Below are 25,208 nucleotides of genomic sequence, written 5' to 3'. Positions count from 1 at the left end.
ATAGTGGAGTGTGTTTGGATGATTTATAAAGTCATCAGTGTGTCCAAACCAAGGGAATTCTTGGAAGAAAAATTTGTAGCATTTTTTAACATTTTTGAAGAAATTGAGTGGTCGTGACTGACACTTTGGCATATTTTAGGCAGAGTTGAAATGCAATTTCTGACTGTGCTGTTCACTTAGATTAAGAACTTTTTGTTGTGACTGTAATTTTTTTTCTCACTTAAGATGACCATCCTGTTTGCGTCGCTGAAGGACAGAGATTTCTTGGTCAGCCACATTGCAGATTTCCTCTCCAAAACCACTGAAAACACAAGGTAAAATGACCTTGAAGGAGGCTCGTCGACCTTTGCATGGTTGCCTAATGCGCTTCTTAACGGCTCTGTCCATAGCATAGAAAGATCCCATTTGAATGGAAAGAAGTGAGAAAACAGTACATGTAGATACTTATGACGGTACGGTGTGATGATCGTCTTCAAGCAAAGGACTTCAAAAACAAGTGGGACTTTGTTCTGAACCAGATCAGAACACACTGATGGAAAGAATGAATGATTGACTGCTGGTTATTGAATCATCTTATTCAGTCACCAGTCTTTCTAACCGGTCTTTCATTGCACTGAGGAAAACTTCCTACAGTAGATGTATTTTGAGGTTTAGAAGAGTTCAAAGCATTATTGATAAAGTGGAGACCTGGGCAAGTTGTACAAAGCAGGTGCCTTCTGAACTAAGTTAACAAGAAGAATCGTTCTTGACATTTTCTTAAGCCAAAACTGGAAGATTAAGAAGGAACAAGAATTTTTTATTTTTTTTTTTGGGTAGGCATCGAAGCGACAGCCTGTCGGTCAGTTCCAGCAGCAGCACCAGCTTGATTGAGATGCCAGCCAACCACAGGCCTCTGGCACAAATCAGCAGCAGCCTAGGGAGCCTCGGCAGCACTGGCAGCAATGCCAGCATTAAATCAGGTAGGAAATAACGTCCAATACGTCACTGTAATTCAGTCAGATATGGAACAATATCCAATACAACACCAGAGTACAATCAGGTGGGGAACAATGCCTGATACAACACCAGCATCCAATTGGATGGGGGACACTATCAAATGCAACATCATTTCATTAAATTCAATATCCGGAACTTTATCAGTGACCATTTGCAATTCCATTTTGGAATTAGGCGAAGTACAGAACCCATTTGTGTGACCTGGAAATATTCCAGGCTCAGTTTGTCAAATGAATGCATTTTGGTACAATTTGTTACAGCAAACCTACCATATGCCTTTGAGCAGGTTGGTTCCAAGATAAAACAAAAAATTAGAACAAAAATGGACTTAATTGGCTGCTATTTAATGCCACTGAAAAATGTAATAACATTTCTGATGGAACTTTTTTTTGCAAAATGAGCACATCCTTTATTAAATGCAATACCATAAACCCTCCCAGAGTCCTCCTTGAATAACCTTTGTATCTGCATTTTCTGCGTCTGTTAATCCTTAACTTTGTTCCGTTGGTCTCAATCTGATTGTCCCCAAGACCTTTAACCCGCAAAATGCCGACACATAATCTGTGAACTTTCCTTGCAAGAATGAGCCAGCTTGGTGCTCGGTGTATGGCTGCTCTGATAGGACAGACTATCGCGCGCACGTATAGCTGTCCCATCCACTTTTAAACCTGGAGTAGGTGTGCTAAAACAATCTCCCCCCCCCTGCCATTTATGTATCAAACACAAAAAAGGCCAAAGACCCAATATAAAATGACCTCACACTGTGTTCACCCATGCACTTTCCCAGGGAACTTGAAGGATCCTGCCCTACATGTAGCACACCGTCATAAGACGTGCAAACGTAAACAATTTCAGAGGTTGATATCAGTACACCTGTTGTACCGTTGTCCCTTTGTATGCCAGCTCCACCATGCATGATACTAGTCAGTTAATGTAGTACACTAGCAAGGAGTACGGTGGACAAGGTGGATGTTGAAGTAAACAGCACCCGTAGAGCTACTAATAAGTTATCTGTATACCGGTATTTCTTGCCTGCTGAATGTCATTTTCAACATCAACCCAACCTCCCCCCTTTCCCTTGCAGATACAAATTCTGTGCCCTTGATGCGATTGACCTATTGCTGTTGATTAGCATTAGTCAAATCACTTGGAATTTTCTGTCAGCCTGACAAATGAACAGATATGCAAGTCACTTCCCTTTGGTGTGGGTCCTAGTGTGAACGTATCCTTGTACATGTGGCCCAGTTATCCTTGAGGCAGGGGGTCCCCTGGTGAATATCATGTGATTTTCCAGACCACGAACAAGCAGAACAAAGTCCAAACACATGCGATCCGCTGGCGGCACGTGCATCCACCGGGCTTGCTTGTTGACATGCAATGCGCAAATGCAATCAACAGGATGCACTGCACGGGTTTCATGCTCGGTAGTAACTCTGCCGCGCATGATTCGTCTAGAGGCGTGTGACATAGTAATGCAGTTCATACGTCGTGTATGGTACACAGTGAGACAACTTTGGATTGCTGGGCGGGTTTGTACAGCAAACGCTTTGAGAGTATGTGCGGAACCCGCTGATGTCGGCAGTGGTGACTCAGATTGTGCATTCCACACAAGGTCGCATGTTCCAGTTTGTCCAAAGGGCGGGGCCAACTCGCCATAGAGGGATCCCAATACGATGCTTTTAGCGTCGATCTGCGCACTTCCGCGTTTGAAAACGAGGCTGTATGTGTCAGCTTCAGTTCTTAATTCGATCAGATGATTGAAAGTAAGGAGTTAAGACACAAATACACAAACGTATGTTAAATTCAGACTTCTCAGGCTGCACATTTTTGTGGAAGAGTCTTTCAGGATGACTCGACATGTGAAATAAAAAGAAAAAAATAACGGCAATTTACCACGAACTAACGTACCTGTGATGGACGTGTATCTGCATGTGCAGTTGGCGTGGTTTAAACTGAAGTGACATCACACATACGAACCGGATACTGCATGTACTATGTTGACTCCGCGGGCGTGCGCGACTACGCTCAACACAGAGAGCCTCGGTTTCGATGCGGATATGCGCAGAAGGCGCTAATGTGAAATCCTTCTGTCGACGATAGGCCAATTGCACTCCCAACCGTAGTTTGTGCCAATTGTCTGTGATACTAGTTCGCTCATGTAACTGCATGCTGTGCGCATGTGAAAGTTCCTGATATGCATGTGCAGGCAACACATGCAGTCCCCCACTGATTCCTTACGTGTTTGTTCTTGTTACGTTTGTAGACCACATGTCCTACTACAACACAGTTCTAAGCGATGATCTAGTTAATACTAACAGTAAGTGGAAACATGCCTTTTAAGTTCATTTACGTTTCCTTACTTGCTAAGTCTTGTTTTGAAAGCTTGCACGTGGAAATTTTCCACTTTCCACTTTTTGTTAGCTATCCCTGTTTTCCTGACAATGTCCACGTATAAGGCAATTTATAGAATCTGGGTTTTTTTTCCTGTCATAGATCAATTTATAGGATTTTTCCATCGGTTTTATTGCTTATTCACTCTTGACCTTCCCAGAAATATTACAATTTATTCTTTTTAGTCACCTTTGGATTTGTCAGAATTACCTGCAATTATTTTGCAAATTGCCTGACCCAAAAAGTCAGGGATTCTTATGAAATGTAACTTTTCTTTGCAAGGAAACTTTGATTAATCCCTCGAAAATTGTAGGTCACCTCTGCCAGATGTTTTCACATCCACTCACGTTATATTTATCTCATTTTCTGTCTATTTTTTGCACTGTCTACATTTCTTACACTATCTAGTAACAGATTCCCCTCTCAGTTTGTCACCCTGTTTGCCAACTAACAAGTACCTCTGTCTGAACCCAGCCATTGAGATGTTCCCAGGTAGTTTACACTCAAAAAGACCAACTCACAAGTTCAGCGTCTCAATATAACCCAGAAATTCACGTTCAGATTCAGGCAGCAGAACCATCACATGCTTGGGCCATTTTCCAATCTGTGGCTCTGACTCTCACTTTGGCTTTGTCTGAGAACCTACCATAGATACAATATCCAACATTTGCCTACAAACCATACAAAAAGCTCTAAGCTTTTGCCTTACATTATTAAACAGCCATATGTTCCTGTCTACATAAAATTGAGTCACTCTGAACCAGAGGGCTCAACTTAGAGAATTAAAATGATGAAACTGACTCTTGAAGGCATACCCCAGATAAAGCCAAGGTATGGGCAACCACGGATTTCCCCGGTTCAAGGGCTTTTGTGTGTTGTCTACAGGGGGCGCTGTTCAACCCTGTAAAAGGGCACCTAATGACTACTCACTCCTGCTTTGCTTTCCCACGCTTTTCATTCGCTTCTTTTATAACAAGATAATTCAATGACGGTCCTTTTCAAAATTGGACTTTGCAAATGTAGACCATTAATTTTCATTTGTTCAAGTTTTGTCCAACATTTGCTGCTACGCCATTGCGATTTTGAAACTCTTTTACACGGTCGCAGAGTGATATTTTTGCTGCAACACTCATTGGTGAGATGCTCCCTGACTCTGTCATCACCCCTTGTCTCTCTCTCTCTTTGCTTGTGTTTGACCCTGTCATCTTGCTTTCTTCTTGGAAACCTCACGCTTACTTCAGTCGGACAAACATGGTAAAGCAAGGAGTATTTCCATTTTATAAATAGTGTACCTCTGGTCATTTTTGCGGCTGTACAAGGAGAAAGTTGCAGTGCCCTCCAGATTGGAGGAAGGTATTTGCTACCCATTGCATTGTGGTGAAATCATGGTGCCAAGCCTTGGTCACAAAGTGGCTTTGGCCAAGCCTTAATTGTGCTGAATCGACCATAATTTGGTGACAAACGGGTATTGGATTTTTGGTGCTTTGGGGAGGAGGGTAAGTCAGGGTTTGATAAAAAGGTTGTGAAAGTCATCAGCTCGCTCACACCAAAAGGGACAGGTCAGCGTGTTTGCCCCGTTTGAATCACCCTGTCTGTCACTGTATGTTGATCTCACAGTCCTCATTTCTTTTGAAGCTTTCTCACTGCATTCATTTCTATGTTGCCATTGTGTGATGGGTTTGATGTTGAGAAGGCCATGCTTTGCAAGTTGCCTGTCACTGCGTCTTCCACAGTTTTCGTCACACCTGTACCTTGTCTCACCTCTTACGGTCGTGGGTGCTTTTTTTTTTTACCGTGGAGTCACTTTGAATAGAATAGGCCTTGAGGCCAACTTCGCAGAGCCAAAAAAAAATGTGCTAAGCACAGATGTTTGGTTTGCAGGGACGTATTGAAATTACCCCCAAGATTTGGTGTAAATCACATGGAATATTGTGGATTTTACCTATTTAGGGTTTAAAAATCCAGTGTTAATTTACTGCCTGTCAGCATCTGAACCCGATTTCCTGTTTCAGGCGACATTGCTAACCATCATGTTCCTGTTGAGCGCCTCTTTGAAATTGGTCCTATCTTTTCAAGCTCTGTGCACCACTGCCTGCCTTGGTCCAAAAGAGTGGCTTCGGCCAGGAGTGGCACATGCACCAATGGCAGCCTCTAGTAAGCGGCTTCTATAGCCACATGTGCTGTACCTAGCCACAGCCAAAAATTTCGTATGCGGCCTCTTGTCTCTCTTCTTAAATTAATAGATGAAGGCAATGATCCGTCCGGCAGCATCGCTGTGCAGCTCCAGCCTGCCCTGCTGACGCTCTTCAACCGGCGTCACTCGGACCAGGTCTCCATCAAGGAGTCGGTCAAGATGCACCTGTGGGATATCCACTTCAAGGAATTCGGCAGGTGAGGTAGGGGGGGCTAACCACCCTCAGGGGGGAGACAGTGGCTCACCCGTCCTCCCCACGCACGCTTTTTCTTAATACTTGGAGCATAGAGGAAGGACACTGAAGGAGTTGCAACTCTGGCACTTCAAAGTGTTCAATGATGGTCACCGCAGAGTCAGACGAATAATAGAAAACATTCCAAAAATACCTGATTACTGCCTGCATCGTAGCCGGACAAGCGGGGCCAGTAATATCCTAGCAATACTTGTAGTTTTTGCTTACAACTAAATACAAATTATTGCTGTGACCAGGAAATAGAGAAACATCCCTGATATTAGACCTACCTTTGCCATCGTAAATAAACTTTTTAAATGTTGATACACTGTTCCATTATCCGTGCAAAGGTGGTAATTTTATTCTCCTCCCTCCAATACATCAGTTTTCAAAGACTTGGTACGAATTTGGCCAAGACTGGCCAACAAAATGTTGACTTTTACTGGAAAGCTAAGTTCATAAGTAACAACATGTGCTATTTCATCACAGGGAGTGATCTTGAAATCTCATAAAATACGCTTTTGTACAAATGCCATAATAAAAATGATTCAAACAAAACACAAAATCTTGTAACAACAGGGCTATTTATTCCCAAATAACTCAAAAAGAAAGCGCTCATTAAGGTCAATGACGGCACATATCGATTTAGGGCACACAGCGTAATGCAAGCAACTGCTCAAGCATTAAATTTGATGTCATGAGATCATACCAAGTGGCAACAAATACATGACTATTCAATCTCCTATACCTCAGTGCACAAAGTTCGAAAGATGTAGATTACCAGCGACAAATTGCGGCGGTGATCATAGGGTACAAAGGGGTTTTGTGGTTGTGAAACAGACGGTGTGTAGCAACTTTCGCTGCGCTCTGGCTGTGGACATACCAGGCATGCCAGAAAGCAGTAATTGGCCAGATGTTACAGCCCAGGCAGTTTAATCTCCTGTGTCCTTCCTCTATGCTTGGAGACATGCAGCCACTCTCGATCACTCCATCAATGCCAGGTGCCTTGATGGCCTATCAACTGGCCCCCCAGCTTAAGTTGGGGCTGACCAGTCTTCCTCATCCCCTCATGGCACTGCAGCTTCATCTTCTTGGCTTTGGCCCTGGGAGTAAAAATCCCAGGTTAAAGCAAGCCCATCACTCTTGTATTCCTGTTCATAAATACGTTTTGGGTGGAAAAGAACTGAATGTAGGTCATCACTGTCGGTAAATTACTTAAGCATCTGTTTGCTATACACGCAGGTTTTTTTTAATCTGTGCTCCCCTGTTATCCATGTGCTGTGCGTGAGTTTCATTTCATTTGCTCTGAGCCACTCAGAAATGGATTTCTTTTTAAGGCTCAGTTTTCAGTCTAAACCTGCTCATATTTATTTTGTCACAAAAATGGTGAGCGCTTGTGATAAGGAATTGAGCATTGGATCTTTCAGCACCGTGTACTGCAGCGTCACGGTTGATTAACATTTCCAGGAGTGAGTTCCAAGGACGAGGACAGTAAGGTTGAGCATGACTGCTGAGGTTGTTCCCAAAGTGCGCAGAGAGTCTTCCTCCATTTTATGCCAGTTTTGTTTTTCACGGTGCAGGGGTGTCTGCATGTACCGCACCGTCGAGACCCAGGAACTCATCATCAAAGGAATTCCCGAGAGTCTACGTGGAGAAATATGGCTGCTGTTCTCTGGTGCCATCAACGAAGTAGGCCAATTCAATTTGGGCAGATCTAGATTAACTTTGTCCCAGAGTGTTCGTTGATCCTGTGTGTGACATCCGCCCCTAGGCCAAGAAAGTTGTTTGGATACAGAGTTTCTTGCTCTTTTCCACGCATTTCCATCTGAAAATTTTTCACTTTTAGGAAGTATGAGGTTTGAATATAGCTTAGCAAGAAAATTTTGGGGCTTTCAATGCTGGGCGTAGCACACGTTTATCTTGAGACTGTGGGGCAACACACAGCAATACGTACAGAAGATTTAAGCCAGTGCGTTTTGGCCTGATGCGTCGTCTGAGGGTGTGGCCCAGTGATTTGAGTTCATGACTCACCGTCAGGTGATCATAGGGTCAAATCCAGCCACTTGCTGCATTTCCTTGGAGATGTGTGGCGTAGTGATTAGAGTTTGTAGCTCCCGATAAGAAGGTCGAGGGGTTTGAAATTGTCTGGTGCCTGGAAGAAGGTCGTAAGCACTCATGACCTTTTACCGGGAAGCATAATGGCTGCTAAAAAATTTTCCCAGCCAAAGGACGTAAATTAAATCCGTTTTAACTAAATAAAGATAGTGTGTTTCTTACTCCCTTTTACCGGGAACATTTTTCTCCTGTGATCTTGCTTCCGGGCCAAAGGGCGTAAGTGCGCTTACGACCTTTTTGCCGGGCACATGACAACGTAATGTGACCTTGGGCAAGTTATCCTTTCCCTCTGTGCCTCTCTCCACCCAGGAGTATACGGGCACCGTGCGAGGGCAGATACGTGGTTACAATGTTGAGCTATTTTCACCTGAAATTCCAGCATTTACATTGTAGCTGCATGCTCCAGAGGGAGCTGAGATGGTCTCAGGAATGTTCAGCTGGGGATAATTTTATTTTGGCACCCTTGAATGTCCGATGCTTTGTCTACTGTGGCCTTACCAATGCTGTGACATTATTTATTCTGTTCTTGCCATCTTGACTTGAAACAGACTTCAATACTTAACTCCATTTTCTTCTACTCATCTCCAAGATGGCCACCCAGGCTGGCTACTACCAGTCTTTGGTTGAGCAGAGCCTAGGCAAGGAGAGCATCGCCACTGACGAGATTGAGAGAGACCTCCACCGATCCCTCCCGGAGCATCCGGCATTCCAGTCGGAACTGGGCATCGCTGCGCTTCGCCGGGTCCTGACGGCATACGCCTACAGGAACCCCAGTATAGGTAACGAATATCCAAATGACCTTTCACCCTCGCATTGGGCGATATGACTTTCCAGAGTGAACAGAAAAGGGAACTTTGTAATCTACCTCATCAATATTTGCCTGACCTTTGACATCTGTGAGGTCCAGGATTTGAGAGTGAACAGAAGGCACTATTTAACCTACAGTTAAAAAAAAATTGAAGTATGGGTACCGAATAGACCAGACCTTTGACCTGCACTCTTGGATACTTTGACTCTACAAATAAACAAATCCAGGAGTATCTCCAGGAATAGCTCCAGGATTTGTATTCTCAAATGTAATACCAGTACCAACAAAGTATAAATCAATTTTCCTTCAGATAATTTCAGTTTTTCCCATTACTCAATGGACTTGACATCAATGAAAGTACCCGGTTGCCAGATGAGGAATTATTGCCTAAATTCTCAAATGAGCATACTTAAAGTATAGGAGTAAAAGGCATGTTTCACAATTTTACATGTTTCCATGGTATACTTAGGTTACTGCCAAGCCATGAATATCGTGACCTCCGTGCTCCTACTTTATGCCAACGAGGAGGAGGCCTTCTGGTTACTAACGGCGATCTGTGAGAGGCTGTTGCCGGACTATTACAACATGCGAGTGGTGGGCGCCCTCATTGACCAAGGTAAGGGATTGCAGGAGGCGCATCTAATGGAACTGTGCGTGAAGAAACTCTCTAAGCAGAGAAAGCTATCGCTTGGCGCCAAAAAATGGTTACCTGGCAAAAATGCCAGGGGATGCCTGTTACGCTTGAATGGTTCTCGGCTGTTCCTTGCTTAGCACATAAAGGTTGGCTAAGTAGCATCTTGTGCTACATGTACGTGGACTCAAGCACACTGGTTCTGACTGGGCCCATCATCTAAGAGAGCCGCTAAAGACAAATTTTGTATTTGCGATACTGGGCTGCTGATGGCTTGCGTCTGTATTTCCTGTGCTTCCTTGTTTCAATTTCATGTCAGTGGCATAGATGTTACTAGGATCGCAAGACTAGATCATCTCATGACCCAATTACGCAGTTAGCGGTAGAAGATATCTCGTGCAATAGGAAAAGACCCAACATAGTGATTTCCTGCTGGACGGTTTTACACTGAGAATGATGATGTACGAGAGCAATGAACTGTTGCATTTGAAATCTGAGCACTTTCCTGAGATGCCTTGGTGAGAGAATGCATTCTGTTTTCAAGTTTTCAATCGGACTCGTGCTCGCACCCAGTACACACGCTTAGACTGTGCATTTCAATTGGTCGCACATGCTCAGAGCAGGCCTCGTGCCAAACACGTAAGAACCTCTGCACCCACGCAGTGAGTCCCCTGGTCTCCAGCAAATGGACATCCTTGCTATTCTCTGAAAAAATACACACTTTCTTTCAGTTCTGCGGACTGCCAAGTTAGTAAATAATGATATTTTTCCTATCTGCTGCTTCCATGCTTGGTTTTTTTCAACCAGGTGTGTTTGAAGATTTGACCAAGGAGTACCTCCCCGAACTCTACATCAAGATGGACAAGCTGGGAATCCTCAGCATGATCTCCTTATCTTGGTTCCTGACCATCTTCATCAGGTAAAGCTCTCCGCTCGCAGCTTGCCAATCACAAAAGCTCTTCCCCCAGTTTGGTGTTATCGCTGACCTCTTTCAGCAAAGGGCATTTTTGTTCTAAAAGCCCATGCACTGTAATGTACCTACTGGTAAACGCTCCTTTGTGCCTCATTTAACCTGATTTCTAATTAATGTTTTGCCGTTATCTTCACGTTTATGCTAATGTGCATTTGTACATATGATTAAAAATGTGCGATTTCATTAAAGCTATGACTGCACTCAACTTTGCCAGAATTCTGGATCTTGACTGTTTTCTTTGCTTATTCTTTGTTCGTGAGAGTAGGCTTGTGAGCTGTCTCACAAACATATTCTGTGAGCAAATGTGTGGTTCAAAATTTGAACAGAAAACCCTCCAAGTGTCTTCCTGTTACTGTGATCGCTGCAACAGCATTTATCAAGAAAAATGGGAAAAGTCGCATCCAACTTGTACCTATTATCATGGACTTCTGAACTTTATATCTAACATTTTCACATTCAGGAAGTTTTCTCAAACGTAGTTACTCTGTAAATCTATGTGCAAGTATAAGTTCTTTGTTCAGTGGAGCAATGCTTCATTGTCAGATGGTAACATGCTGACCAATCCCACCTGGTCCCTCCCGGTCCCATTCCACCCCACCTCATCTCACCCCATTCCACCCCCACCTCATCTCGCCCCATTCCACCCCCACCTCATCTCACCCCATTCCACCCCCACCTCACCTCACCCCATCCCACCCCCACCTCATCTCCCCCCCATTCCACCCCCACCTCATCTCACCCCATCCCACCCCCACCTCATCTCACCCCATCCCACCCCCACCTCATCTCACCCCATTCCACCCCCACCTCATCTCACCCCATCCCACCCCCACCTCATCTCCCCCCATTCCACCCCCACCTCATCTCACCCCATTCCACCCCCACCTCATCTCACCCCATCCCACCCCCACCTCATCTCACCCCATTCCACCCCCACCTCATCTCCCCCATTCCACCCCCACCTCATCTCCCCCCATTCCACCCCCACCTCATCTCACCCCATCCCACCCCCACCTCATCTCACCCCATTCGCCCCCACCTCATCTCACCCCATTCCACCCCCACCTCACCTCACCCCATTCCACCCCCACCTCACCTCACCCCATCCCACCCCCAATTCATCTCGCCCCATCCCACCCCCACCTCATCTCGCCCCATTCCACCCCCACCTCATCTCGCCCCATTCCACCCCCACCTCATCTCACCCCATTCCAGCCCCACCTCATCTCGCCCCATTCCACCCCCACCTCATCTCACCCCATTCCACCCCCACCTCATCTCACCCCATTCCAGCCCCACCTCATCTCGCCCCATTCCACCCCCACCTCATCTCACCCCATTCCAGCCCCACCTCATCTCACCCCATTCCACCCCCACCTCATCTCACCCCATTCCACCCCCACCTCATCTCACCCCATTCGCCCCCACCTCATCTCACCCCATTCCACCCCCACCTCATCTCACCCCATTCCAGCCCCACCTCATCTCACCCCATTCCACCCCCACCTCATCTCACCCCATTCCACCCCCACCTCATCTCACCCCATTCCACCCCCACCTCATCTCACCCCATTCCACCCCCACCTCATGTCATCCCATCCCACCCTTACAATTTGTTTTTCTCTTTTTCCTTGAAAAAATCAAAGCCTTTTAGCTCGGTTGTGTTTTTTCTGAGTTATCAATGTACATGTCTATTTCAGTGCACAGTTATGCCTTCAGTTTGTCATATGCATTTTTTATTTCTTTGAACAGTGTCATGCCATTTGAGAGCGCCGTTAACATCATGGACTGCTTCTTCTACGACGGCGCCCGGTTCATCTTCCAGATCGCCCTGGCCGTGCTGGACGCCAACCAAGATGCCCTGATGAAGTGTGAGGACGACGGCACGGCCATGACGGTGCTGACCACGTACCTGGAGAGTGTCCAGAACAAAGATGCCACGGCGCCCAGCATGCCCCACACATCCACACTCACGGCTATGACCATCGAGCGAAAGGTGCATAGCCCCCAAGATAACTGGATCCCATGAGTACAGTTGCAAACCACTTTTTGATGGTGTTAAACCAGGAACTTGTCTCATGTATAGTGTTATTGTTGGCCAAACATACCGACTTTTTAAAATGATAGGATACGGCAACCGCAGTCCTTTTGAAAAGTTGGACCTTACAGACGCTGGTGGTCATTTGTCCAAGGTCAATCCCAGGACATTTCTTACTGCATAGGCACTTTGACACGTTGAGACAATGTCGCACAGCTGTAGTAGACAGACCCCTTAAGGTGAAACGGAATGAAAACCAGTCATTCCAATGTAAATATTCATACTGCTCTGAATTATGAGATGCTCCCTAACCCACGAGTGTTCCTGGCCGGTTAATTTTGATTGTGTTCATATTAAGGAGTCTGAAAGTCTGTTTCTGTCAGCTACAGCTTTTTCTGAGATTCGGCAACATGTAGTCGAATACTGGACAGAGCGCTCGCGACCTTATGAATCAGATTATACCTGCTTAACCAGATGCCCCTCAATCCACTGCCTCTCTCCGCAGCCGGACATTGACGTCTCAGACCTCATCCACACAGCCTACGCCAAGTATGGCTACATCCGCACCGACCAGATCAAGAAGATGAGGCTCAACCAGCGGCTGCGGGTGGTGCAAGGCCTGGAGGACACGGCCCGCCGCACGGTCGTCCGTAGCTTGGTCGGGGAGGTGCCCTTCAACATGGAGGAGCTGGAGGACCTCTACACCATCTTCAAGGCCAGTACCCAGAAGCCGTTAAAACCAGGGGCCAAATTCATAGACCTGCATATATATAAGCACAAAATTTGCTTAAGCGGGAAAAAACTTTGCTTAATAAACCAAGGTTACCAGCTCAAACACTATCTGATTGTCATGCTAACCAAAAAACGGCTAAATGCAATCCCAGAACAATGCACATCACATGGAGTTTTGGCTGGTTACTTTATTTATCAAGCAAAGTTTTTTCGTGCTTAAGCAAATTTTGTGCTTAAGCAGCTCTGTGAAATTAGCCCCAGAATACACCAAGCACAGAAAACTATTCGCTTTGGATTATGCATGACACTAATGATAAAATTTATATACCTTTTACAGTTGAAAGATCAAAGGTACATTATAAGGAGGACAGACGTTCATGTTGTATACCAAGTATGGACATGCTTCTGCTGGGGTGTAGGTTAAGAGAACTGAAGGAAAACACTCATTTTCTTACACTGTGAACACACTTTAAGCTGGATTTTTGTTATAGTTCCTCAGCTGTTTCTTGTCCTTATACATAATAACTCTAACTCTGACATGCCTCTAAGACTGTCAGAAAGAGGACAACCTTACAGGGTTTGCACAGCTTGCAGTATGTGGACCTGTTTCGTTCATCAAATTGGCACTCAAGGACTGAAGTGAAAGTCGCAATAAAGACAGGTCACTGAGTGAGTGCTCAAAGCTCCGTGTGGGAATAAGCTAGTCCCGCCGGCAGGCAGGTGATCTTACCAGATCTGTTTACCAAGCACAAATGAACCAGATACTAAACTACAGGCAGCGTACAAAACGTGGCATTCTAACCATGACCCATCAGTGCTTAGCTAAGCAATTCTGTGCTAAGTGGAATTCTGGTCCGCGTTGATCTTGCAGGAGGAATATCTGACCAGCAACATGCTGTCCGGAGCCCCCGTCCTAGACCAGACCCAGCACTTCCTGGCCACCTTCAAGATCGACCTGGAGAAGTTTCGCACCCTGTTTCTCACCTTCTCGCCTTGGGCTTGCGGCACCCAAGCTGATCTCCTAGCTCTCAGGGCATTTAGGGTATTGATTAACACATGTACACCTACTGAAAACATTTACTCTGATCATAAAAGATGCTTAAGTATACTGAACACCTTCAGATCCTGCACCCAGGATATCTTAGGTTGTGTCACACACCTTCAGATCTTGCACCCAGGATATCCCACGTTGTGTCACACACCTTCAGATCTTGCACCCAGGAAATCCCAGGTTGTATCACACACCTTCAGATCCTGCACCCAGGATATCCCAGGTTGTGTCACACACCTTCAGATCCCACACCCAGGATATCTTAGGTTGTGTCACACACCTTCACATCCAACACCTAGGTATCCTGGATTATGTTTCACACCTTGATATCCTACTCCTTAGATGTCCAAGATAATGCCAGAACCTTCAAATCTTTCCCCAAGGTACATGTATATATCCTGGGTCATGCAACTCATTTTCAGATCCTACAGGCAAACTATCCAGAGCTACGCTCTATGCCATTTTGAATAAATTTTACAAGAAGCATTCATTTAGGGAGACAAATACTTTAGGGTACCCCGGTAGTCGCAAGTTCTTGACTCAAGAGATCCTGTTCTAAACGTTTCTGTTATAAAAAGAAAAACTCGTCAAGTTTTCACCAAACAATGCTCATTCCACTCAATTCTGTCCATCTCTGCCTTCAACTGGCAATCAGCTGTCACTTAAATCCTTGTCAGCTTGCCAACATACAGACTTCCTGTTTGGTTTCCATAGCTCCTGGACGAGGACCGTGACAACCTGATCAACTTCCGGGAGTTTTCTTGGGGCCTGGGTGTCATGTGCCGGAGCGAGCTTCCCGAGCGGCTGCGGCTGCTGTACCGGCTGCATCTGCCGCCAGCACTGCTTCCGGAAGACATGGAGAGCATCGCCGGGGACTCTCAAACAGGTTGGCTGTACATTTTTTTTTTCAGAACCGGGGGCCCCATTTTGTATCCTTCCCAAACCAGTCCAAGAGAGGACGCAACGTTCCCGGCAGTGGTGGCTCCTTTGATGGGAAATGCTCTCGCTACGGAACGAGTAATCATGAAGTCACTTTGAACCAGGAAGTTCAGTGCAGACGAATGGAGTACGCATTCGTGTTGGGTCATGCACAGGTTCATGCACTAATGCCTTTTACACATGTAATTGTGTGCGGTATGTATTCACTCTGACACTCTTTACCAGAGGTCAGGAATAGACTGCTTCTGATTCCTTTTCACATGCCATTTTTTATGGACAATAGTGCAGCGGAAATGAGGCTTTAGGATGGTGTATTAAGGCCTTGCCCCGAAACGGGCTTCCAGAGCTACAGCTAATGTCTGTCGTTAGTTTGTCTTCACACGCATCTGTAATATAGCAAAGACCTAGACCTAGCCGTAGGTGGCGGATTTTAATGCAGCCGTTTAACACTCCCCACCTACATGGCTCCTTGTTAGCTTTGAGGGGATGCTTTGCTCAAGGCAGAGAGCTGCTGAATAGAGGATGCTGTGTAGTAAGTTTGTTGCTGAGCGAGCCGAGGCTGGGAACCAGTCTTAAGTCAGCATGGCTTCGTGCTTTTAGGGTGTTGGATTCAGCTGGATTGAGCAGGGTGCCAGGAAACCAGAAGGGGAGCTTTTGCATTAAAATTACAACATAAGGATTCAACAAAATGCATACTCATGCAGGATGCAACAAGGTTTTTAGATTATCTCTCTGAGCTTGTATTTAATGTGTTTGACTGCACATGGATGAAACTGTGGCCCTACAGTGTCTTCATTCCCTGGTAGAGATTGCACTACTCTGATTTCTCCTCAGATGAAGCCAGCACGGTCGGCCAGCCGTCACCAGACGAGGACCAGGATGAAGTGGAACCGGCCGTCGATGCCGAGGAGTATTTTGAGAGCTCAATGAAGACGCCCACTGTCGAGCAGGCTCCGGTGAGAAACTGCTCCCATTGTTTTCTATGTCTTTTGTAGTCACATGCCTCGTGTCCAAGAAGTCTCAAGCTTTGTAACACCCGCTGTCAGAGTCCTTAACCAAGGTATTTCACCAAGACAACCCTGAGATTTTGTAGTGTGTTAAGCCCAATCGAAGGTAACCAGTTCCATGAAAGTGCACCTTTATGTCCAAGGAAATCCTATTTTTAATTTCTATTTGCCCACTTAGAGGGCCCTTAGAAGCTGTTTTGGGTTTTGTGGTAGTTCAAATTGCATATTCATGAGCAAATGTGTGATGTCATACTAGCAGGAGACCTCAGTATAAATATAGCCACCACAGTGCTAAAAATTGGAAGTGTTGCATATTTTTCTCTGTCTGAAATGTCTTTTCATTGTCAGTATGTTGTTTCAGTTCTCAACAGGAGGCTAGGTTTTGAATATAAGAAAAATTGCACTTGAAGAGAAAAAAAATCACAGCATGGATCCTGTGTGATTCGAGCAGATATGGGTCTTATCCAATAAAAGCTGCTGTACCATTTGTTTCTGTACTCCTCTTCATGGTTCTCTGTTTCCTGTTGGTCAGGGAGGACACCCACTCGGCCAGTCCACCAGTGAGAGCCAAGAGAAGTCAGAGCAAACCCCTAAGCACACTCCAGGTCAGTCGCCCTCAGACTCCCCCAAAAAGGCCCCACCAGAAGAGAACAAAAGTGAGGACGAGGAATCACAAGTTCATGGGAGGGGAGACGTCTTTGACCCCACAGGGGATGAGCTTCAGACAGTGTTGTTAGAGGGAGAACAACCACAGGGTAGGATGCTCACTGTGTTTCCTGTTTGAGATAAGATGGATATATCACCAGAATCCATAATGCATGAATGTTGTGTCTGACAGAATTTTGAGGATGTGAGCAAAGAAGGAGTCCTGTTTTAGTTTTCAATTAACTGTTTTGGCACACCAGCCGGAACAGCTTTTGTTTTTGCGAAGAGTTTTTCTTCTCTCTTTTTGTGTCTTCTTCTACCACAAATCCCATAGCGTAACCCTATCTTCATCCCATAACACATTTGGTGACTTTTTTCGAATGTGATTTGCCATCAAACTTTGTAGATACTTTAGACCCACATATGAATATGTGTGCCAAATCATGACATTGTGATGAGTCAGGGGACAAGCCGACAAAGTTACATTTTTGCAGGCCATTTACTCTGCACCTGTTGGTCTGACGTTGCTGAAACATGGCATGAACGCACATCACGTCAGGATAATGTCATCATGTGGCACCACCGCATTAATGAATGTTTCACAGTGTGTCATATCATCACAATAGTAAAGCAAAATGGCTTCAACCTGTCACCGTGAAATTCCGCAAACATTTCTCAAAAAAAGCGAAAACAGCCCTGTGTCTGTCGCCTTACAAGTGCATTTTTAATTTTTCTACGATATTGCAGTCATTGACCAAAAGCCTAGAGTTTCTTTGTATATTTGCTTGAAAATTCTTTGAATCTTCTGCACTCCATCTTGGTGTAGGAATCACACGTTCTTTGTGGTGCAACTTCCAACAAGCATGTGCCTTTGCCTTGGATGCCTTTATTACCAAGGAAATCCAACATTACCATTAGCTGTGCAGCAGTTTGTGGAAACAGTGACAGTATTTGAGAATCCATATCTGATAAAAGGTGATGACTCAGCTTTGCCTATGCCGGTTTAAAGAATGTTTAAAGACTCTCCCACAGATTCTGAAGAACCTGACAAGGCTTAGAGTCAGATTCTTTGATTTTTTCTGAGAGCTGAAATCCCGTTTTGCTGATTGTAACAGAAAAAGACAGCATAGATGCGGAGAGGGAGGGCTATCGCTACTACCTCAGGAAGTGGGAACGGGAGCAAGAGGAGAAGGAGCGACAGAAGAGCTTCAAGCACTTGCCTCGCATCAACCAGGTACTCGCAGTGGGTCCCTGCAGTCGCAGTTGAGGGTGCTATGTGGGTGGGGGCAGATGCACCAAGCGAGGGTTCATCATTGTCGATCATTTTGACTGACATTGCTCACCTCTCCGGGAACTGATGTAAAAATGGAGAAAATAATGACTGAAACAGAGATCGTCTTAGCTATTTGAGGATTTTTTGTGATTATAAATTCTGACACAGAAGAGCAAATGCTGTTACTATTGTGCATTGTTAAGAGACAGTTGCTATCAGTGATTACCAAACCTTCACATAACATATTTTCCCCCCAAAATTAGTGTTTCCTCATGACACAGATTAATTCCATAGTTGTTTTTAAAATCCAGGAACCTTCTCTGAAGCCTCAAACCCCGTCACTGCATCAATTCCAGATTAGCTTCCAGAAAACTGGGATGTTCAGAACCAGGGCCCGGTTTCCTGGTGCTTACTGTTGCAGAAAATTTCGCTAACCATTAGTACAATTTCCATTGTTTGGTCACTAAATTTTCCCTCCAAGGTCAGCAGTCTATTTGCCGTGCTTACTCTTTATTGTCTTCATGAAATATGCGGAGCCTCTGGGAGTAAAGTCAGTATCCTTAGCAGCACCTTGAATTTGGGCTCAGGAGTTTCTTACAAACTGGATTGGATGAACTAAAACACTGGTTCTGAAGGGTTTTTAGGCAATTGAGATCAAATCTGTTCCAACTTTATATTTTCCTTTCTTTCCTGCAGGATCAATTCATTCAGCTCCTGAAGACCCTGTACGACATGTTTGTTGACCACCCTAGAGAACAAGAGCTCTACCGAGCCATCGCCACAGTGGGCTCTCTACTCTTTGAACTCGGTGAGGTCGGCAAGAAGTTCAAGAGGATTACGCCCACTGGCTCCAAGCCGACTGAAAGCTCCGACGGGGGTGAAAGTTCGGAGGTCACCTGCGGGTCAGAGGTCTCAGAAATGTTGGTCGCAGCAGGGCCCGTCCCGGGATTGACCGAGTTGAGAGGTGACAAGAGCTCAGATATCAGAGTAGGTGACGCCATGATTGACGACGGAAGCAAAGTGGAAGACGGTACCTCAGCTTCAAGTGCTGAGACTGACTTGAGGGTAGAAGGGGACTCGCTCGAGATGGAATTAGCTGACGCAATGCGGGACATTCACGTGACCCCAGAAGGGGACACAATGGACGCTACTCAACCAAAAGACCTGCTTCTAATATCCAAAGACGGGGGTATCCCCCACCCAGGAAACGCAGGTGCTGGAGACTCTCCTGGCCAGGTGAAGGCGAGCCCATGCCGGCCAAAGACCCTGCCGTGCCCGGTGAGTGGGGCTAGCAAGAGCGAGCCGGCCTGGGAGGTCACCTTCGAGCAGCTCTTGGCTTCCATGCTGACCGAGTCGGCCATCGTGGAGTTCTTCGAGGAGAGGCCGGACATACTGAGGCTGGCCGAGGGGTTCCGGCAGGGCCGCTCGCTGCAGCGGCAAACCAGCGACATCAGCATGTCGGGCTCATTTTAACGATGCATTAACTAAAGTCATTCCTACTGTCGGTTTATTGAAGGTTATTTCTCTGTGTGTGCAACTTAGTGCAAGAAATCCTATTATTAAGAGCATGGAAGGCAGATCGGGCTCATGGACTCTTGTGCTATGCCGTCAGTATTAGAAATTCATAACTTTGGTATCACTGAAGAAATTGTAGTGGTCTATTCACATTGCATTGATGCTCGTATCTCTTTGAAGAGTTCAAGTTGCTTGTTTTGTCGACAGTCGCCTCTAGTGTACTTGCTCTGCTCCATTCGATTTCAATGCACACATGTAACGTGTTCTTCCTCGGATTATGAAGAGGTCAGGCAGAAGTATCTACATGTATAGTTGTTGCACACGGCTCACACCAACCTATGGGGCTTTCCCAGGGGGCAGTAAAGGCCCCAAAATGAGCAAAACTTTTGCTCTTTTAAATCAAGGAGAAAGTGATGCACTTTTACATCTATGTCACTTCACCTACTGCCAAACGTGTGTATAAGGCCTTTAAATCTAGCCTGGTCCTTCAGAACCGCCTTGAAAGGTTACACAAAGAAATGTTCAACTTTCGTGGGTCATCACCAATCCCCTACAAAACAGTTTTGCCCACCCCCACAAAAATTTGTTTTAGATCTGCCCTTGATACCGAGTAGACGGTCTGATTAATCAGTGACAGAAGAGAATGCTAACCAGGATGAAGTAAATGTCTCGAGTCTAGGAGTCAAATAAGCTTTGCCCACAGGCCCATGAAAACTGACCTCCGTTTTTAGTTGTCCCTGCTCTGTCACATTGTGTGCTCAGCATCTCCCCTCCCCCTCCCGCCATATTTTTGAGGCTGTGAGCATCCACCGTGCTGTTTTGTTTTTCCCACCGCATCTCTCGAGGCCGAGGGAGGGGAGCAGTACATTCCTCGCCACGGGTCAGTTCTTCCCCTGCAAGCGGAATTTACTCAACACTGTTTCCTCTGTTCACTGGCAGAAGGGCATGTTAACCCTGACCCCTTGACCCGTGTAGCTTGGATGCATCATCGGTCCTTCAAAATCTTTCAACTGCCCCTTTGGACAAAAATAGATACAGCTTCAATATTCCATTATGTTGTGCGTTTGTTTGTGGGAGGGGTGCCCACTGCCTCAGTCAAAATTCTCCAGCCATTCCTGTCTTCATGTTGAGGCAGTGTGAGTGCAGATGATTTCAAATATAATCCAGGAGCTAATGTATGCATGACTGAGCATAAACAACACAAGGCTCTAATCCAAGACCTTACTGGAGTGCATCCTTTGCAGTCAGCCACACTTCCTGCCATTACAGTGTCACTCCTCCGAAACCCTCCAAAATCGCCCAGAGGCTTTTGGAAGACGGAGGTTGAGTAAAGACAATCCAAGTTATGCTGGGGGAAAAGTGGCTGTACGCCCCAATGCTGGGTAGATAATGATCTGTTCCCAGTTCCTCGCAGCTGCCAAGCAAATTAAGGAAAAGAAGAAAAAGAAAATCCAAGTGCATGTCACCAGCGTGTAAACATTGTGTGACGTTTTCACGGAGCGTGCTGAATTTGTTCGGCAAATTCTATCATCGCTTATGTATCTCTGTACTCTGCGACTTCCAGAAACTGGCCGGAGAGTTGTATATACAATGGAGCTATTAAACATGCCACAAGAATGCATTTGACTACGTGGTAAGGTTTCATACCGAAACAGTTGTGGACAATGACAGAAAGGACAACGAATCTCCCCCATATTTTTGTGTTTCTTTATTTTCCTCTGGACCAGCTACATTCTTTCAGTTTTCTTGTGGGTATAGTTTTGGAGAATTTGTATTAGTAATTCTGTTTATTGTTAAGAGAAACATTTTGGGGATGTAAAGACGTAACCAGACTTTCATTGTCATCGGGATATCAGAACAATCACTAAAACTATCGAAATTTAAGTCTCCGATGACGGTGGTCTCCGTCTCGAGGCGGCCATGTTGAACATGCGGAATTGTTTCGGAGACGCATGCGCGGTACCCTCGATCTTTGCAAATGCAACTCCGAGTTTTCCTCATAGCCGCAAGTGGCGGGTAATTTGTTTTGTCTTTACAGCACGTGCAGTGCTTGCGGTGGCCATCATTGACCCTTTTGATCTCTGAATGTGCTTACTCCTTGTATATAATGGCTCCATGTATATACATAGCACATGCTCTTACAGAGGCTATTGTATGAAAACTTCACTGTTGGTTTTTGCTGGTGTTTTATACCATCTTTTCGGTGGGGGGGTTGTATCAAATTTTATTTTTATGCCCCTATTCCCACCCCTCCCATGTCTTGTATAGTAGAATGTATGATGTTGTTTTAGAAAATACCAACCGTAGCTAAATCGTGCTTGAAAATTCAAATAGAACTAATTGAGGCCAAATTGTGGTACAGACCAAGAATCCTGAAACGCCGGGTTTTCCAATGTCTGACTTTGCTTTTGCCCTTCAGCTTCGTCTCCGGAATCAGATCTTTATTGCTGAAACCAAATGATCTGAGTGGAAATTTAGACATCCACGTTACATGCACCCCTGCAGCAAACGCTGTGAGCAGCAAATTGTAAAGCGAATTGAAAAACTGTGGAATATTGGCGATTTTACAATAGCGCGCCTCCAAGAGTTTGCATCGCGTTGACCAATCACAGTGCGCGAATCTGTCGACCCAATGCGCGTTTGGAAAGGTTGACATATTTTGTGCATCGTGATTGGCCAACGCATTCCCAACTCTTGGAGGCGCTCTACCGTGAATCGCCCGTATTGGACTACGAGGAAATCTTGTCATAGTTGTGCTTGTGTAGTTTAAACAAGGAGGAGGAATAAGAGGCGTTTGAATGAATCGTATCAAGGTGTTTCCGGAGAACAGTCATGTGTCGTCACATACAGTAATTGAGCCGTTGGAAAAAAGGACATATTTGCTTTGCGCAGATATGGTGCGCAGAAGACGTTAACCTTATTGCTAACTGCACAATCAGAAAGTGTGAATGCATCATTTCAAAATATTCTTAAAATATGTCGTATCTGTGAACGAAGTATATGAAGTACCAGCACACGTATACCCTAGAATAAGTGGGATTGGAAAAATATATATTGAACAGTATGTTGCCAAAACTACAAATTTGGGACAATTTTTTAAACCTCCAAACAGTGTGCCAATTTTTTTCCCCAGAGGATTTCATTACTAGAAGCAACTACTTAAATTTGTGATTTTCCTGTTATTCGAACATGTAGGGAAGAAATGATGGAAGGTGTAGGGAACGAAAAGAGGATTTTTACTGTGTCAAATCATCAGGTCTGAGACACCTGTAAGTATTTATTAACTCGTCAGACGTAATCATTGTGAAGTATTTAAGCTGGCATAATAATAAGTAGTAATAACGTGTGTTTATCCATGACCGGTGCCCAAGGTGATCTATGCATGTAATTATTACCCCTGGTGACGGGACCGTATAAACATTCCTATAAACCAGTCTGAGCTCCGTAGGGAAAAATGTACCACATAATTGCCATTTCAAGGTGGAGACGGGCAAACACAACCGTCCCTGCCCTCGTGAGTACCCATGTACATGGGTGGAGATCGGGGGGGGGGCACATACCCTCCTACTTTTTTAGGGGGGGTATCAGTATAATCATCCCTCCTACTTTTCAAGTCATTGTAGGTGCACCCTCAGCCTGCACCACGGACTTACTTGGGATGGAGGCTGTGATGAGTTTTCCGAAATCGTCTCCCCACATGTGACAATAAATCTCCGCCCATGTGTAGCCCTGGGTGGGAGAGACAGATGGGAGTAAAATGGCTCGCCTAGGGGACATAACAGTAACCAGCTGCTGGATTCCACCCCATCCCCAGTTTGGGCGTTGCAAACCTTAGCCAGTAGACACACGCCTCTATGAATAATGGCCATGTTTTATTTTGTGATGAGGCTTTGCCGAGGGTTGAGGACCAGTGGCGGAAGGGGGGGGGGGTACTCCCCGGTTCCCCGCATGTGAAATCTTTGAATGATGTCCGTTGTGATGCAGCTGCAATTTATTGTCTTGTGGTTCCCTCTTGAAAAAAATGTGTACACCCCGGGTGCCCCCCAACATTTAGCCCTAGATGCGCCACTGTTGGAGACAAATAATACAGTGGCACAGTCGTGTTGGATTTACTTAGATGTATCCAGATGAATATCCACGTCGGGAAAAAAGACTCTAATTAGCGGAAATCACTTGGAGGTTAACCTTAACAGTCCTCAGTCCTCCAACAGGTGAAGGATTGGGGACTGTTGGGGTTAAAGTTGGAGGCAGGAGTCGAAGCACAGGTTATGGAAATGACCTATTTGATTTCAATAAAGTAGCAAGGTTTTCTAAAGGTTTGAGCATCCAAAAAATACTGTTTTCAGTGAATCGTCAATGCCAGAAAATCAAAATGTGGTTTGCCGCTGAGAAAGACTGCGAGGCTTTAAACGTCAGGCGCGAGATTTGCACAATAAACTGTCAACAGTTGGTTGTGTAAATTTATCAGATCATATTTAGAAGTGCAATGTAAGACATCAAATATAATCAGAATTTATTTTTTTGTTTCTGTGGCGAATGATTGTGTAGTTATTCTCTCATCAGAGGAGGTTAGTTAACTTTGAAAGACATTTCGAAGAGGTGATGACTGGTGAACTTGTCGTGAAAAGTAGCTCCAACTGACTGCATAACATCACTCAGCAACTTTAATTGACGTTACAAACTTAATTGTGTAAATACATTTCTTGTGTCAAACTCTATTCACCAAACTGCTTTTCTTTAAAATTCAACTAAACGTGCTCTTTCAACAAAGCATTGACGCATCGCCTGTACTTGATTCCTACTTTATCGGCTTCAATTTTGGTTCATGGGGAAGTTGGAACAGAGCTTCACAATAACCACTGGTGTAGTACTTCACAGGTATGAACCATTACTGCTTTACAGGTTTTTATATATCTTGTCACCGTGAAATGAAATACGTACATTCTTTACTTATTTTCTCTTTCCTGTTAGTATACGGGAGTGTTTGTGCCATATACTTGTGATTTAGAGTGAAACCATACTTTTGAAGTACTTATGAGGTCCTCTATAATGCAACACATACCTGTTGAAATCAAGCGTCCTGTGCATTTAGACTTGACCTTAAAGAGCCAGGGCGGAATTGACCCCTTCCTTCGAATTTGTTTAACTATATCGCTGCAGTATTTTTTTTCAGGGGCTGAGCCTGTAGCAGTTGTTAGAGCAAGTCTTTGCGGTCTTTTTAACACCGATTTTGTGAAAAATCGAAGATGTTGTGCGAAGATGTTTCCGAGACAGGTCACCCCTAAATGTGTACTGTTTCCACGCGGTGCTAGTGAATGCGAGCTGAACTTGAACTTCGAATGACCGAAACAACACAAACATGTCTAACGATTGAGTGCAAACTACACATTTTGTAACGATAAAGAAGGTATTTACATGCATGCTAAGTTTCAAAACAATCGAACGTGGCATAGCCGAGTTCTTAAGGGGACGGCCGGATTCTGTCCCCCTCTTCCGATGCACGATGGGTCAAAATAACCCGGCTCTTGGAAGTTGAACCCAGTACCTGAACATCAATACTAAGTATTGCTGTTGGATGACATGTTGGGGTTATGTAATTATGTGGGTGTTTTCTTGAAAACTTCCTCTTCAACTACCCGCTGTTTTTATACGAGGCTGAAAATAAAAA

General features: G+C 45.1%; 1 protein-coding gene and 1 long non-coding RNA gene across 4 annotated transcripts in view; one reads left to right on the top strand and one right to left on the bottom strand.

Moving 5' to 3' along the window:
• LOC110987474 (TBC1 domain family member 9-like) overlaps positions 1-24,208 on the top strand; it is a 33,259-nt gene extending 9,051 nt beyond the window's left edge. The window contains exons 11-27 of one of the 3 annotated variants that reach the window (XM_087131316.1): positions 226-314; positions 817-959; positions 3,260-3,313; positions 3,796-3,879; positions 5,631-5,778; positions 7,394-7,502; positions 8,518-8,707; positions 9,206-9,352; positions 10,175-10,286; positions 12,093-12,336; positions 12,884-13,093; positions 13,982-14,152; positions 14,876-15,047; positions 15,935-16,056; positions 16,640-16,862; positions 17,868-17,986; positions 18,722-24,208. In XM_087131316.1, coding sequence (XP_086987442.1) covers positions 226-314; positions 817-959; positions 3,260-3,313; positions 3,796-3,879; positions 5,631-5,778; positions 7,394-7,502; positions 8,518-8,707; positions 9,206-9,352; positions 10,175-10,286; positions 12,093-12,336; positions 12,884-13,093; positions 13,982-14,152; positions 14,876-15,047; positions 15,935-16,056; positions 16,640-16,862; positions 17,868-17,986; positions 18,722-19,498 — 3,114 coding nt within the window. In that variant the 3' untranslated portion in view covers positions 19,499-24,208. The remainder of the gene's footprint in view (positions 1-225; positions 315-816; positions 960-3,259; positions 3,314-3,795; positions 3,880-5,630; positions 5,779-7,393; positions 7,503-8,517; positions 8,708-9,205; positions 9,353-10,174; positions 10,287-12,092; positions 12,337-12,883; positions 13,094-13,981; positions 14,153-14,875; positions 15,048-15,934; positions 16,057-16,639; positions 16,863-17,867; positions 17,987-18,721) is intronic. The other 2 variants (XM_087131317.1, XM_087131318.1) reach the window with 2 other exon arrangements.
• On the bottom strand, positions 15,817-18,269 carry LOC147795736 (uncharacterized). The gene is made up of 2 exons (XR_015423674.1): positions 17,973-18,269; positions 15,817-16,883 (listed from the first exon to the last, which is right to left on the bottom strand). It is a non-coding gene; the product is annotated as an uncharacterized LOC147795736 (long non-coding RNA).
• Positions 24,209-25,208: the final 1,000 nt, after the last annotated feature.

The sequence above is a fragment of the Acanthaster planci genome, linkage group LG21 (genome assembly GCF_054643075.1).
Source record: "Acanthaster planci isolate LZ-2023a linkage group LG21, COTS_SCS, whole genome shotgun sequence".
Lineage (NCBI taxonomy): Eukaryota > Metazoa > Echinodermata > Asteroidea > Valvatida > Acanthasteridae > Acanthaster > Acanthaster planci.
Note: the sequence above shows the minus strand (reverse complement) of the source record. Positions and strands in the feature narration are given on the sequence as shown.